General features: G+C 40.1%; 1 protein-coding gene across 10 annotated transcripts in view; it reads left to right on the plus strand.

Annotated features, from left to right (window-relative positions):
• The window catches only part of TENM4 (teneurin transmembrane protein 4), a 601,078-nt gene that overhangs the window by 495,597 nt on the left and 87,950 nt on the right, over positions 1-17,531 (plus strand). For all 10 annotated transcript variants that reach the window (XM_032679109.1, XM_032679110.1, XM_032679111.1 and 7 more), the window contains one exon: positions 8,032-8,248. In XM_032679109.1, coding sequence (XP_032535000.1) covers positions 8,032-8,248 — 217 coding nt within the window. The remainder of the gene's footprint in view (positions 1-8,031; positions 8,249-17,531) is intronic.

The raw sequence follows: 17,531 nt of genomic DNA on the forward strand, positions 1-17,531 counted from the left end.
CTGGCTGTGCAATTTCTAAGTCCCTTGGTTAAAAATCTGCCTGGAGAAAGGAAGAAACCCATGAAGCCAGCTGCATCAACTGTACTCTCCAGAGCAATGATGACTTCGGGGATGCTGTGAACTTGTAGACTCTAAACACGTTATTATAGCTCTGGTTTATGCCCAACTAATGGTGATTATCATGTGGTTTCTGTCATTTCCTCCTTCCACTTCCCTTAATTTTCTATTTAGATGTTTTTTTTAAAAGAGAATGTAGCTCTGGATTAAGATAAACATTTTACAGAGTATTTCTGCAGTGACTAGCCCTGCAGAGCTCAGCTTCTGCACAAGAGCCCAAGGAATTCTGTAATTCAAATACATGATTACTATTTCATATGACTATATTATTCCAAACTTCCAAACATATGCTGAACGCTTAGAGAAAGATGTGAGGGCAAATTCTTTCCCAGGCAACCAGCAGTCTAATATAGCCAGGATACAACCAGTGAGAAGCTTATTCAGATGAAATCAAAACAGAACAGGTGGGATAGAAAGAGAGAAGAGAACATGAATAGCTAACATGGTGACAGAGGACTGGCAGTCACATTGCCATTGTTTATTATGGTTGGGTTTTGTCCCCCTTTGGTTCCCTACAGGGGAGCCTAAAGCTACAACTCTTTTGTTGAATATAGTGCTTTTTCTCTGCAAAGCACTGTAATAAAACCTATTTATTCCCCAAATCCAATTCAAGTAAATTGAGTGTTGGTCCTCAACTCAGGGCAGAACAAGATTACTCCTGTAAATCTTCATCAGCATAAACATTCACGTGAACAATGATTTGTGTTTATGCAAAAGTACCAAGCCATTCCTTTAGTCTGTGTTTCACCAGAGCTTAGACTAGAACTGGAAGGTTAAAACCTGCTTTGCTCAAGGGCAAGACTAACACCTTGTTATCTTTACCTTTGAGCATCTACATTTGAAACCCTTCCTGTCCAAACTCTTCCAGTAATTCATCCAAAAGCATTACAGGACAAGACAGTGTCCCCACAAAAAGTGATAGTGTTGACTGATGAATGGCACTGGAAGGGAAACGTAAGAACTGGATGAGGTGAGAGACACAATTATTTGTATAATCAGTGCATTTTATGCTTTTGTTGGCAGTGGAAATACTCCTAAGAGAAGATGGGGTTTGATTCTTACTTTTACTTTCTAGTTTTGCTTTGCCTAGTACAGTTTCTCATAGCTGCTCTTCCCACTGCAGTCAGTGGCAAAAAGTGTCATGGTCTTTGGCAGGAACAATCCTTCAGTTTGTCACATATGCTCTCTCAGATTTACCCTAATCAGGCTCTTTAAGTTCAGCTCCTTCTGACTGCCTGTCTGACTGGGGCTCCCGATGTGCATCACAGTCTACAGAATGCTCTCTGTGTATAAACAGGCCCATGCCTGCCTGTTCCAGCCTGGCACCTGACACGCAGCACCTGTCAGAGTCTGCTTAAACACATAATAACACCTCTGGCTGCAGGTTATTTGCATTCTGTTGTTCATGTTAACATGACAGATTTTTGTTGCAGCATTCATAACTGTGTAAACGCTCAATTATTCAGTCTCAGCCAGCTAAGATACTGCCCATAAAATCAGCCAACACAATTGTGGGGCCATGAAAAGTCACAGCTAATTTGAAATTTTGTTAGCTCTCGGCTGATCTTGTTTACTGCAGAAGCTGTGTTTCAAAATCAGCCCTTTGCTTCTGTACAAAACTCTAATCCTTGACCCCTTACTGATGCTGCATGGGGTTAGGTGAGGAACCTGGAAGCTAGACTGCACAGGACTCAAAGGAGGAATGAGACTGCTGTGGGATTTGTGAGCACTTTGCATCCAGCAAGTGCAGCAAAAACCCAAGGAATGCAGGAACAATATCCCCATTGCTGCTGAAGAGTAATTATTTTGTGGGATAGTAGTGGTTGTGAACATGAGAATTAGCTTTTGTTCTGGGGAGGGAATAGTTTTAGAAGTAAGGTAGAAGATATGCCTCTCCTAATAAGCAGCAATGTTCAACAAGCACATAGTTTTTCCTATCAGTTAGTGGCTAGTTGTGTGCCTTAGGATTGTAATCCATTTCTAGCATTCAGGGAAGCCAGGGAGTCTGGACATGAAGGCTGACAGGCAAGGAAGACAGTCACAGAACCTCTTTAGTTAATCAACACCTTCCCAGTCCCTCATGCTCAGGTGGTAAGGAGCATGTCCCATGTAACCAGTGACTCTAATGGTGTTTACCGTTCCAGCCTTATTTGTGTCATAACACACCTGGAAAAGGTTCAGTTTATATGTTGGATTTTTGAGAACAAAATTACTTTTGGCTTGGATCCTGCAACTCCTTTTGTGGCAAATACCAGAAATAGGAATCCTCCAGCCCACTTGAAGCTCCAGGTAGGCAAGACACAATGCTGTGTCCTCCACACACTCACCAGTAGCTCTAGATTTTAAAAATTTTTCGTTGGTTTGGTTGGATGTATTTTTTTGCATACTATGTAAACCTGATAAAAGATACGATTTTTAGGAACTGATGGGTCGCAAGCAGTGTTTGAAAGCCAAGTAATTTTAGCTCATGTTAAATTTGGCGTCCAGGTGACTGTTTGTGGAAGGCAGTTATGATATTGAGTATCTCATGAAATTACTGAGTAGGGTCAGCATTTCCATCTGCTGTCATTATCTAATGTATTTGTCCCAGTAGTTATAGTGAGAGTGTTTAAAGTCAGGTGTTTTCCAGCTGGTATTATGCAAAGGTCACACTTGTTAGGCCAAGGTCCTGCTCCAAGAAGGCACAGATAACTTTAGAGTTCAGCCTCTCCAAGAAGCAATGCTTCTGTGGAGGACAAGCTGAACATACATTGCAGATACAAACCTTTAATGAGAATTGTAGTTATTTCATTGGCTTGTGCTGACACTTCAGAGTCCTTTGGGACTGGAACAGATGTTTTGTGAACAGAAAATAAAAAGACAGTCTTGGCTCCCTCGAGTTTACAGTCTAAGGTAGTGTTTTAAAGAGCTCACTAATGGGATTGGTGGATTTGTAATCTTTAAAACAAGTTAGAGCATCATTCTAAAAACAGTATTGCAACTCTACCACAAGACACGAGCTTAGATGAGTCATCCCAAAGTAAAACTCACTGACTAGTGATATACAGAGTGCAGATTATCTGATAAAAGTGGACTTGGTCCCCTAAAATTTTATATTAGCTGAATAAATTGGAATTGGTTTATCCTCAGTGAGCCCATTCTCCTTCATGTCCCTTTCTGAAGCGAATGAGACAGGGCTCACAAGATGACCTCCAGAGGTACCATCCTGACTGACTGATTTATTCTATGATTACATGAGCCTTAGTGAAAGATGCAAACCATTGAACACATTATTTACCAGATGTGACAATGTCTTGCCAATGGCACCCTTTTCACAACAACAGTGGTTTGATTCACCCCATGGTAACTCTGAGATTGCAAAAGGTGCAAAGGAAGTCTGACAGAAGGGTTTTGTTTGTTTTGGTTTTGGCAGGACTGCCAGAAGGACAGGTATATAGGATGCATAAAAAGTGTCTAAGATGTAAAAACTCCTATGCGTGGAAATAAGGAACACAAGAAATGTCTTAAAATCTGGCTCAGTGACAGAACTCTGAATTAATATGTTAATTGGAAGGCATCCATGATTGAAGCTGTTTCTGAAGGGATCCCTTGGAACTGGTTGTTGTATTCAACCCTACTCAGCATTTTCATTATTGTCTTAGAATGTAGTTTAAATCTCTCCTGGTAAAATCTTCAGGTCACCTAAAGCTCAATATGGTGGTAAATAATGTACCCAGATCATTTTAGTGTAGAGTGATCTGACTCACATCGCTACAAGGTCACAGTCAAACAAAACGTGTCTTAATGCAGCAAAATGCAAGATAGCCCTGAGAACAAAGAAAGGATGTTATACAGGTGGACTGGGAGACTCTTGAGAAACAATGATTCAGAATGGGATTTCACTAAAGATGATTGTTTCAACGTGAGTTCTCAGTGCAAGGCTGTTGCAAAAACTCTACTGTGAAGCTTAAAAGTATAAAAACCCAAAAGTTGGGAAGTGGTCTCTTTTCTGTGCCCAATATTGCTGCGGTAGTGCTGTGTCCAGTGTTGGTGTCCACACATAACAATAGATGTGAAATTACTGTAAAGAATCGAAGGGTGTTATACACCAAAAAAAGTTCAGTGGCTGGGAAATAAACTTTACAATTGGAAGTTTCGTCTTCCTCAGCTGTTCAGACAAAAGTTTTGGATTGGATTGTTGCTCTGTGTGGAGGTACTTGCACATGGAAAAGGTATTGGAGCAATCAGAGCAGAAGGAAATATTGATAACCTTATGGGCAAAGGCAAAACAAGACATGGGATATTGGAGTTAGACAAATCCAACCTTGAAATGAGATGCAGTTTCCTAGCAGCAATTAAGCATTTTGAATAGCTTACTGGAGGAGGTGGCAGACTCACTGTAATCAGCTGTCTTTGATATATGAGATATCTTTCTAAAACACAGGCTTTAATCCAGTTCTGGGTGGGAAAAAAATTAACAGCCTGGGGGTATAAGAGGTCAGATAAGTTGATCATAGTAGCCTCTTTGACCCTAAAGCACATGAATTACCATAATCTCTCTACGCAGGACTTGAAGCTTTTCATGGAGTTAATTAAGCAACACATTTGTTCTCTGGGCTGAAGTGCCATGGTCATATTATAGGTATATGTAAATAAGGGAGCTGCCACTTTTTAAAACCTAGAGCTGTATAAACGTGTCCGTAACTAAGAACTTACAGTGCAGCCTACCTGTACTCTGGGAGCTGCTGAAGTTACAAATCTACGTGGGGATCATGGGTCTCTCTGGCTTTGCTGCTGCAAAAGTTGGGGTGCAAAAGCCATTAATCCTATGTTCACCTCCTTCTGTTACCTCTCCTATGTTCACCTCCTTCTGTTACCTCTCTGAAAAATCTGCAGTGAGTTTTAAGGAAAATAAAACTTTATGCTTTTTAAATTTTATAAGTGTTTTGTATTATGACTTCATATTGTTCTGTGAGATCATACCTTGCTATATTTTCTTTTGCTGCTGGTGCTGGCTTCTCATATTTGTTGTTGGATTGGACAATTAAAGCCTGAGTTTTATTTTGTTCTTATTTTATTTTTGCTTAATCCGTGCAGGTCCCTGGACACCTGACTCTTCGTGGGTAGGGAGCTTCTTGCAAAAGTCACTTTATCCTCACTTTTCTGGTGGATCCAGTGAGACATCTTAGGGCATGAGAAGTCATAGCTGTGTACAATGTCATTATATGACAACACCTTACAATTTACTGTAGGGCACCACTTGGATGATTTGTGGACCATACAGTAAAAAAAGCAAGAAAACTGTATTCAGATGGAGATATCACTATTTATGATCTGATTTGTAGCTTAACTCTTGCTGTTCTGCATGACTCAGACAAAAATAGCCATTACATTTCCTAAGCTAAAGAAATGCTTTGTCCTGAAACTGTTGTTGGTATTAGAGGGGGCTGAGTAGGTAAATGCCATTTCAGCTCTTGAGGACGTTGATAAATTTAGGCTATAGGATGTCAGTGACAAATGCCTCTGGTGTAGTTATCCCCAACTTATTCCACACATTAGCTGAAAGGCTTACCTGCAGATGAATGCTCATCATTCCCACCTGTTCAAAACATTGTCTTTTGCATCTGTTCTTCAAACATTTATCTACAGTTTCCTGCAAAACATTTCCTTGCTGTCCTGCAGCTTCAGGTCCCAAAACGCATTTTTGATGCGTGGAAGAAAGACAGTGTAATGAAGTATGGTACAGCTGGTTTGCCACCCTCTCAGCCAAGCATCTGTAGCCTTAGAAAACACTATTAATGTGTGGGAGAAGAAGACAACATTTTATCTTGCTTAACACTATAGTTGATATAGTAACAGTGTTGTTTTGTTGCTTCTTTTCTGTTTCTTTTTTTTTTTTTTAGAAGGTAGCTGTAGACAAGCATATTAAATCTAAGCAGGTCTGTATTCTGTGAATGGTCTCTCAAACTCCATCTGAGACTTGACTTTCCAGAATCCTACTGATCTAGTCATCTGCAGCAAGTAATTTCTTTAATGGGCAAATAAACCCTGATTAGTTCTTTTTCATTATCCCTAGTGATCAAGAGAAAAGGCCAATGGGCGAGCTGAAATTTTTTTTCTAGCAATTTTGCAAGGAGTTATAAAGATGTAAAGATATCAGAACAGATAGAGGTAAGGATAACAGATGGGATTTCCCAAAGCACTTTGCTGGTCTAACGCTGCTCCCATTATCATTAATGGCAGGTGCAGAGCACTTGTGAAAATGACTCACTGTGTGTGTGGGCTCATCTACATGGAGCAGATATTGTGCTTTGACCTACTCATAGACAGGAAGCTCTGGGAATCCTGACCAGGCTCGTTCAGTTTTCTGTGTATGGGTAACTACATCAAATGATGTTGTCAGTGATGTCTTACAGCACTAAAATATTCCAAGAGTGGAACAGGTATAACTCAACAGAATTAAAGTTCACGATGTGTAAGCCATTGTAGATACTAGCACAATAACAGATCAGATCCCATCCTGTTTATATTACAGTAAATACAAAGTAATACCAATAACACTGGAGAAACGACTTCTAGTTCATACTGGGTTTCATAGGTGAAACTGGGACAAAACTGAAGCTCACAAATAGTAACAGTGACAAACTGTCGTGTTTAAATTTAATGCTTCTTTGAAATAAACAATACATTATCCTGAAAACTCCAAATCTCATCACACTTCAGGAGGAAACTACCTCTCAGGACTGTATTGCTCTCCTGGTATGTTCATCCCTTGCCTCTATGCTAAAATAGTTAGTAAATGTAAAGGTGGTTTCTCTGATATATGGAGCTCCCAGGAACTACACAGAGACCAACCACTCATTTCACATAGGTCTGTGAACAGCCATCACATGGTAATAATTTTCATTCACTGTCAAACTGTCTTACTTGAACTGATGAGTTGGAAGTGAAGGGCTCCATATCCCATTACCGCAGAACAAAAACATCCAGTTCCCTTATCAGATTTAAAGATCTGTCTCTACTACATGCTAACAACTTTTATTGCTAAATGTGATGCTTCATCAAACCTCTTTTGAGCTTTTTTTGTATTTCCTTTCCTGTCACTGTTTTTTCCTGAGCTGTCTGCAATGAGCAGTGACATCTCAAAATGAATGGGGGGATGTTGCTGTGGTGGTGGGAGGGGAACTGGTACTGTCTGTGTGTTTGATGGCTTGACAGATATGCAAACCCTCATTTTACTAGCATACTCTCTGCAAGCTTTTTCATGTGTGTCCAGTGCTATTATTGTTGTTATTATTAATTTAGTGGTGCTAAAAGTACAAGATTTATATCCTGAGAGTTTGAGTCATCTGTTACTCTGCGTCTGTATGGAATCAATGTGACAAAGGTCAAAAGAGATCAAACCCTCCCAGGAAAATCTTCTTTACTTTCTATTCTGTTTTACCGGGTTGTGTGTACCGATCTCTCTGCAGCCATGGTAGATACAGTGACTTTATTCACTATTTAGTCCTGCTGAAAGCAAACCTGATAGCTTTGGTATGATGCAATGTGTCTATGATTTGCACAGGGAACAGGAGCAGTGTACAAAAGTTGTACGTATATTGGCAGAAGAAAACAAAACAACCTTTTGGGGCTCTAGAGTTATCACAGTGACTGAGACGTGGAATGGCACACCCTAGAATTAGCCTAAAATATGCTTTTTTTAGGGTCTAATCTAATTTGTGAGTTTTCATATATTACATATTACTGCATATTTATGTTACATATTAATACGTATTTTATGTTCTTTATTTTGACTTTCAGTGAATATGCCTTACTCTTTGTAGGTGAAAATCTGCATTTCTCTTTTGTCTGTGTTGGAAAGAGTTTTTGCATCCTGAAGTCTATAGCACTCCACATTACCATTGCTCTAAAATCTTTCTTACCCTTTTGCAGATGGCCTGGTGGATTGCATGGACCCAGATTGCTGCTTACAGCCACTGTGCCATGTCAATGCGCTTTGCCTGGGCTCCCCAGACCCCCTGGATATCATCCAGGAGACACAAGCCCCCATCTCCCAGCAGAGCTTGCATTCCTTCTATGATCGAATCAAGTTCCTGATTGGCAAGGACAGCACTCACGTCATCCCAGGAGACAATCCTTTTGAAGGCGGGTAAGTGAATTTTGGGTTTGATTCAGTAAGTGGTAAAGCCACTTGGTCATTTTAAGACATGGAATGGCAGCAAGATGTAAAACATGGAAATTGTTTAAGTGAAGTAGATATCTGAAGAATTTTGTGGCTGATGTAGTTCGGCTGACTGTCTCCTCATCTACAATTTCCTGCCAGCCAGTAAGACAAGATGCTTCTCTCCCAACCCATATGGGCAGTTGCATCTTTCTTGAGTTTTCTTATTTCAAGGAGTGAAAGGCATCCGTTCAGCAGGGCTATTCTTGTTCAAATGACTGACATTGACCACAAGTATCTCCTAAACAGCAGTGACAGATCTTCTTCCACTGACAGAGCCAAAGGGAAGGAAACTAGAATGGTATTTGCAATCTATTGTGTGACTATTAGAGACCTCAAAAGAACTGAGGAAAATCACAACACCTAGGGAGGGCTATTAGAATGATTTGCAATATAAAGAATCAGATTGAATACAGATTGATTTTAACACCAGTACATTTTTTACCATCACAATGATCATCAAAAAACAGGAACTGGGAAAGAAAACTTTGAAAGTTCACTTCTGTGACTGCATCTCAACCATTCAAGTACATTCCTAGCTGTCAGGGTCAGTCATCCCTTGAAATCATGTGCTTATAGCAGGGCACCTGGGATGTGAGATTCTTAGATCAGTGTCTGCCCTGAGTATTGCCTTTCAGAAGTAGTGACCTTGATCCCAGAGGTAGCTCTCAACACTTAAGTTTGGACTCTGTTGAATTTCACCCAGTCATGAACTGCTTACTTTCAGCTTTCCCACACATAGCAGTGAATAGGTTGGAACTGAAAATATACAACCCTCATGTTTGTATGGGTATTTATTTCAGCACTTACATCTCAACAGGCCTCTCAGGCCCTTCTAGATCCAACCTTTTGTGAAGGGACATTGACAGCATCCCTTGGGTACCACCACCTCCCATATATGGCCTTTTTTGGTACTCTACAGGCTGATCTCAGACATGAAGCACACCAATATCAGGGAATTGGCCTGATGTGATAGTTTCCCTGATATTTCTTGCTTCCAAGACCTTCAAGGTCCAAGAAAGCTGACAACAGTGATTCAGACTATAAACAAACACTCATTGTGTTTCAAACTGTTGTCCTTCATCAACATTCTGAAGATCCCATGTACTGGATACTGAACAGTCCAGACTCTGGACTAAATGTTAGCACAGTGAATTCTCTGCTGTCAATTGCTGTGATTTGTTGCTGTAAAATCAGGCTTCAGAATATAAAATACATTATGCTTATAATTTCATTTTTCTGATATATCTAGGGCTGCAATTCCTCATCATTTCCACAGAGGACTCTGATATCAGGTCCATATGTATCCATTCTGATAGGTAGAGAGTTTTGGTAGACACATGTCTGTGTTTAATGAACTTTCCATACAACTAATGAACTATAGAAATATTCATACATGTGCGATAAAAAAAACCAAAAACCTGCAGCTTCTCTTTGAAGGCTGCTTACATTCAACAGCGCACAGAGATGGGGGAAAATAGTGGGAATTTCTAATTTTTTTGTGAGAGTGCCAGCAGAGGACCAACAGAAAGACTGTGTCATTTAGGGTCACATAAACTCCTGCAGGAGTTACATGCGTTTGAGATTCAAAAGGAGCACCTGCTAGCAGAAATGTTTATCTGGTATGTGAGGGAATGCAAAGATTCAGATCAATAGGAATGGTTTTAATGATTACATTTTATTAAATGCAGTGGAACTAATTAATGGGGCTCCTTGTTGCATTTAAGTTAACACAAAGGATTATACAGAGTTATCAATTTATGAGGTTGCCATTCTCAAATTAGCAGCATTGGATTTGTGCTACTAAATATGGTCTACAGGTATGTCACCTCAAGCTGCGATTGTATTGCATCTCTCAAGTTAAGTATCTTGATTCACAAGTGTGATTGCAAGTAACAGTGAAGGACCTCAACAGAAAGCATATTTTCCCCTGGAACAGCACAAAGTCCAGGCTTATCAGAGTTGTTAAAAATGCCATTACTCTTTTGGGATCTTAAAAGACGTTGTTTGTTCCTGTTAGTTCTTAAAAGATCCTATAGATCTGGATAAATTCAACCACTGCAAGGGTTTTCTGCTTATTTGGCTTCTCTTTGTAATTTCACCTGCCTGTTTCACTACCTAGAAAGCTGGACCTTTGAACAGCTGCCTCTTATCACCCTGGAAGTGAGGGCGCTTCAGCAGTGGTCAGTGACTGATACATGGAGGAGCATGGACTGGGACCATCTGGGACCCAGTTAGTCTAGGCAAATAGGACTGCCTATATCTGCATGTGTGGATATGCCCTTTCTTCGGTAGTATTCTTGCTGTTGAATCTCCTCTAGTTGCTTTTACAACAGACAGGTACTAATATCCCTGTTATCCATGAAACTGCTCAGTGTCTCTGTGAAGATCACAGCAGCAGCCGGGGGCAAGATGAACTGTTCTCGTCTCTCCTTCCAGCTTCTGGCTTAAAAGTTTGTCTGACAGGAGAGAACTGTTCTTATGAAGGGCTCCAGCATCCTGCCTTAGGACAACCCTCTCCCATTGCTGCTGTGGTGATTCATGAAGCCATCTCCTCCTTGGTGTAGATCAGGACTGTAGATTGCTGGGCCTGGAACGTCGTAAGTCTTTCTGTCCCAACGCTGTCATCTTCATGGGGTAGGGTTGGAGTTGGGTCCATGCCACTTGCTGTGAGCGGTCCTCCATGAGCAGGCACCACAGAAGTGACATGGATCTCTGTATCCTGTGTGTTTGGTATCCTGCATAGGTACCTGTGGCACAGGCACACTCATCATTCAGGTCAGGAATTACGGTCTATTCCTTCAGGCTTTACTAGGACATGGCTGACTGATTATCACCCTGGGGGAACCTTGGCACATTTGCATCCCTGTAGAACCTGTGTAGAAGCAGCAGCAGTGTGAAGAAAGTGACTGAATATCTCTGCAATATATTTCCTGGGCTTCAAAATGCAGCTTAGCCACTCTCCAGAGAGAACAGCAGTGCAGATCACCTAATGGATACAAATAAATGAATGTCTCATGACAGCTAGCCTTTGAGTGAATTTATTATTGAATTACACTCCAGCTTTTTAAGAACAAGCTGAGCTGACAAGCTCTCTCACCACTGCAAAGGAAAAAGAAAGACAATGATAAATTACCCTGATGGATAAAGGTAAAGACCTTGTCTCTTCCTAAATACCAGCAATTATATATTATTCATGTTTGGTAAGAAAAAATAATCATTACCTATATTGAAATGAGTGTTTATGATGATAAAGCAAGTAGCTAAATTAAATTCTGAATGCACAGAATGTCTTTTCACATCATTTTGATGAACAGATAACAAGTACTCTTCCACTACTTGATCGTTCTTGTATTGATTTTGAAACCACTTACTCTTGCTGTTTGCTTTGTTGTTTTTAAGCCATTCTTAGTTGTCCATCACCATAAGGAGCAGCACAAGATGCAGTGGTGTCAAGTTGTTGACTTTAAAGTAGGACATCTGATATATTTATTCTCTTCTGAGGGACAGTGTCAGAAAATGGTGAGAATAGGCTAAAGTCCTGATTCACAGAATCTTTTATGGTACGTGTTGGCACAGGCTAAAGTACCTAAGACGACCATGTGCAGAATTGGCACTTTTGTAAAGAAAATCTGAAATGAAATCAGGTGATTTTTAAGTAAGTGTGTTTTTTATCCCTTCTTTTTTGGGACAGGTTGTGTATATCTACTTGCTGACAGCAGTATTAACCTGTACTGATTACTTGGGCAGCTAGAAATAACCATCTGAGTTATAATGAAACATCATAGAGCAGCATCTGATATCAGCTGCAAGAATAGTCCCTGATTGCCCTCAGGTCAGTAGTCTACATACAAAAAGTAATTCGTTTTCCTGGTTTAAAATTCTGATCAGAATTGACTTTTCACAGTTTTTTCCACTACTGAGTGACAAGGTGTCCGTAAACATGGCACTCCTCCTTCCTGTGTCCCCTCTGTGTGCGAGGCAGTACAACCTACCTTACTGATCCAGGTGGGGAGGGTTACACAGCACTGTTAGAAGCTCAGAGAGACAGGTATGCTATAAATGCCTGTGTGCACTATTTTACTATAAATAAATAAATGTATGGGGGTTTTTTGGCAGAGTTAAACTGCATCTATCCCAAACGCCATCAAACCAAAATGCTGAGCATTGATCATGGCCAAAGAACAGCTAAGAAAATAGGGGAGGATTGAAATGCTTTTTCAAAATGTTTTGGTAGCCCATCTGGCTCAGTTCTAAGTGTTTTGGAAGAATATTGCTATGTTATCTTAGTATCCTTAAAGGAGTTTGCCCAGAGAAGTTATGGCTGCCCCATCGCTGGAAGTGTTCAAGGCCAGGCTGGATGAGACTTTCAGCAGCCTTGTCTAGTAGAAGGTGTCCTGCCCATGGTAGGGGGGTTGGAACTACATGATCTGTAAGACCTCTTCCAACCCTAGCTGTTCTATGATTCTATGAAGACATTCAAAGCACCTTCTCTTGTCCTTTCTCACATTTCTTCCCACACCTTGAGGACTGTGGGTTCACCCCAGCCGATCTTTCTGAGGTTCCTTGCCAGGGAAACCAAAGTGCTCTGTCTTTTCTGTATTTTTTTCTCAAGAAAAGTATAACTTTGATACAGTGACATAAGAAACACTTCTTTTATAGTTGAAGACAAAAGTCAAAAACCCCAAACTTACCAGATGTGGCTTTATCCTGATGATTTCGCCTGAGTTGACTAGTCCAGCCCATGGCTCTGGCCTAACTCCAGTCAGATGCAGCTCCCTTAGATGGCAGGAAATGCTTTGGGTCAGATGCACCCACTGAGCACAGGCATGCAGAGGCGATGAAGGAGCTTGTGGAGCTCAGCAGCTCTACGGGTTAGGACAGTTTGGAATTCTGCATCTGTTTAAGACTGTGTCATAGATATTAGGCAGAATCCAGCATTCCTGAGGGTGAGTACTTGTGGCACAGCATGGTACCTACACTGATGAAAGCAGGGTCACGTTTTTCCATATTTTAAACAGAGCCAACATAGCACCTCTTCAAACCCTCTCCTTCCCAGCATTATTGTCTTCCAAAGGCATCATTCTACTTTTGTTGTTTTCTCTTTAAACGACCTGCTTATTAGCTACAGATCATAGCTTTATGACATATAGAATAGCAAGGAATTGTAAAATACTTACCGATTTTTATTTTGGTAATTATTCCATTTAAGAGGAAAGTATGCTTTTAAAACTTACCTTTTCAGTGTACAGGGCATATATATTTTCTTTCCAATGTTTTTCTTTTTCTTTTGATTTAAATTCTATAGTGTGGCATTATTTCATCTTAAAGGGATTTTGAGTTGACCATGGCATTATTTCTATACAGTAAACTAATGCAATATGTGCAGCTACTTACTTGAACTTTGTGGAATTTGTACCCACAGGACTTAACGAAAGCAAAATTCCTATCCATATTTATGGTTTTTTCTATAGTGTAATCATGATGTAATTATTTTCCTCTTTCACAAGTGGCATAGGAGGAAGATGATTGGACTCGATAATTTAGTAGGTCTTTTCCAACCCTAATGATTCAATGACTCTGTAGGTCCTGTATACAGTCATTAGAGAAACTTGGGTGCAGTTTTTAACAAATATTTTAAAAATATTGGATATTTATTACCAAGCACAAACTCCTGAGTAGGATCTTCCTGGTGTGATTTGGGCATGCTTCCAGGGTCTGGCAAGACAGCTGATAGAGATGCTGCACCATCCTGTACCTGGAATTAAAAGGTCTCAAGTGATACATGTCCCCCAAGGAGCTCTTGGAGTATGCAAAGACAAATTTCAAGCCTTCAAAGCTTTCAGGCTTTGAAAAAAAACCTCCTAATGAGCTAAGTACCTCCTGGATTACAGAGGTGCTGACATGCACGTTTGGATTTAGGAGTCTAAACTATGCTGTAGGTGCTGATGCATCATGATAGAGCAGCCCTATCAGGAAGAGTCTGTCCTTAAAGTGTGACATTTATTTCCTAAATTGGTTAAAACCCACTACATAAGAAAGCAGTTTTAAAATCACAAACATACAATCTTATATATTTTATTGAATAATTTTTTCCTAAATCTTTTGGATCGTTACAAAGCTATCAGACATCTTATATGTAGTTAAAGAACTTTCAGAGCTCATTTTATAATTAACCTGGAAAAAATGTCTTTTTCCTTCTCTTCTGCTCAGTTTTGCTTTCATGATGCCTCAGATTCAGTGGAAAGAAGTGCTTTTATTCTTGTTCTTCTGCAGAGCTGAATATGTGGCCATAGCTTACCAAATAAATACCAGATGTAAAATACTGTAATAATACAGAACTGGTAAGTTCTGCAGACATTTTTAGTGAAGACTTGGCATGAATACATTATTCATCTCTGAAAGTTATTGCAGCATAAAGTCTTTACCTCTCACAGAAATAAGGGTTATAGAATCATTTCTGAAAAATTATGAAATGAGCATAATTCAGTATTAGGTGGAAAAATTATCTTGCACTTACATGCTACTGGACACTTGACTTGGATTGAACAGACCTAAAAAAGTATGAATGTGATTCTGTTTCTTTGATATCTTATGCAAAGCAAGAGAGTGTTTCTTTGGTTGTACTGAAGAAAAGGAGAGAATCATCAACTTTTAAAGCATTAGTCAACCACATTGGGAATAAAAGGATTCTTCACTGAAACTGCAATAAAGCACAGCCCAACTTTATTATGTGCTGCATTTCCTATAAAACTCTATTCTAAAATTCCTTCATTTAAATAGTATAGTTGGAGCCAGTTTTTATTTCCCAGACATCATCAGTGTCTTTTCCTTTGCTGAGTATCCTTCCCATATCCCTTATCCTCCCACCTTCCCATTATAGCTCAGCTGAAAAATCTTGGGATGTAAAAATAGCGAGTCAATGAGGCATAGAGGTAGACACAAGATGCTTTGGCTGGTAGGAGTGGGATGTCTTTCCAGCGCTGGCCAGCTTGTTTGGCAGATCAAAGAGGAAGACTGTGCTTTTATAAAGAGAAAACGGACATACATCAAGAAGGTGAATAAGGTTCAATTCTTGGGAGAAGTTTTCAAAGCAATAAGGGCCTGAGCCTTTCAGGAAAGGAACCAACAGGGAATTCTTTTGAGAGTGGTGATCATTCCATCATGGGTTTTCGAGAAGTGGTCCTCAAAAGATACTACATTTTGTTACTGAACTGTAATAAAGACATGCAATAAAGACACCTTCTTTTCCTTATGGAGGAGCTACAATTAGCAGACACTAATATTGCTAAAAAAAAGATGATAACCAAGGTGATATTCAAGAACTATCAGTTTATAAGTCTTTGCGGAGCAGTGGGGAGCCTGAGAAACTGGACAACAACTGGTCACAAAACCAAACCCTTGCATGGATACTAAAAATAGCAGATGAAAAGGGCCCACTGGTTTGATACTGTCAAGTTAGACCAGGTCTAAAGAGCAACAAGAATAGAATCTGCATCTAGAGGTGTTATTATATTGATTAATAAGCACTTTGCTTTTTAACTTCAAATACCAACTTCACTAGACCCATATATAAAAGTATCCAAGCATTATGCAGTGTTTCCCTGTCCTTTAGCAATTTAAGTAATGGGTTTCCACTGGGGCTTTTCATTCACTCAGCTTTACTGTATGTATTGTGGAATATCTAAAAGGCTGTAGAAGGCTTCTTGGGAAAGATTAACAGTTGAGGACCATGTCCACATAATCATCCTCGTCTCTTGATCCTTCACTGATGGGACCTTATAAATAGGTTCACTGAGTAAGTTAAACAAACAGACCAGGTACTGCTTCTGGCTGCAATTTAGAACTGGCTGTCTTTTACTGAGCCTATTCAGAGCTCTTATAAACTTTGCTCTGCATGACACATTCTCTTTCTCCAGGGTCATTGTTCCATCACCTCCTCACAAAGCTGAGTGGCAGGATCTGACATAAACCAATCTGTCAGTGCCACTTTAGCAAGTCCCCATCTGGGATATGGTCAAACATTAGTCCCTTTGTCAGATTGACTTGGGCATTCTGGTGCTTCCCTTACTGTGAACTCCTCAGATTAGCCTAATTCAGATATACAATGGTTTGGGGTGAAAAGGATTTTTAAAGGCCATCATCCAACCCCGTTGCCATGAGCAGGGACATTTTCAACTGCATTAGGTTACTTAAAGCCCCATCCAGCCTGACCTTGAATATTTCCAGGGATGGGGCAGCCAGCACCTCTCCACACAGCCTTTGCTAGTGTTTTAACACCCTTATTGTAAACTACTTCTTCCTTGAATTTAGTCCGAATCTACCCTCTTTCAGTTTAAAACCTTTACCCCATGTCCTAATGCACCAGGCCCTACTAAAGCCAGCAGGATTTGTATCCCAGCTGCCCAACATGTGCCAAACCCTTTCAGAAACTCACTTGTGCTATCTGTGGTAGTGTGGGGGTCTTTCTGGATAACTGCTCTTTTAATGTTCATTTTCTATATGTGTACCTTTTTTTTCTTTTTTAACAAGGAAACCTTCAGCAGGATCATTTGCATTCTTTTTCCTAACCTTAATTCCTTAATTCAGATGGCAGCTAAGAACAGTGCATAGGTTTCAAGTTTAAGCTTTTCCTAGAACTAAACTGAACCGAAAGAGCCAGACAGGGATTGCCTTCAATTCAAGGGAAGACTGTCAGGAGGTTTTTCTCCACTGTTAAGAGGCAAATGGGCAAGGCTGTTTTTACAGACAGCTTTTGAGGGAAATACTGCCACGAGCAATGAACTTAAACGTCTGCATGTTCTGATCTTTCCTTTTCTTCTTTTGTCCTTCATCTGCCAGCTCAGGCATTTTCTCTGTGTCCATGTGTTTGATCATAATGCCCTTAGCTTTTACCTTGGCATTATACCAGGTTTTCTATCTATCCTGATACTAGACTGCCCTGAGGTTGTTTAACATGAGACAGGTGCATTCAACTCAAAATGAACGAGATACATTTTGCTTTGTCCTGTTATTCTCAAGCAAAATGGCCACAGCAGCTAAAGCCAGGAGATTGTACCAAATGACTGTACTTATAGGCACTTATCAGCCTAAGCGTATCACAGATGAGGTTCCATGAGAATGTAAAATCCCTACGCAAGGGATTATCAGATTATTACAATTATTCTTCTTATATCTCTATAATGATGTCTAAAATCTTTGGGAGAAAAAA

The sequence above is a fragment of the Chiroxiphia lanceolata genome, chromosome 2 (assembly GCF_009829145.1).
Source record: "Chiroxiphia lanceolata isolate bChiLan1 chromosome 2, bChiLan1.pri, whole genome shotgun sequence".
NCBI lineage: Eukaryota > Metazoa > Chordata > Aves > Passeriformes > Pipridae > Chiroxiphia > Chiroxiphia lanceolata.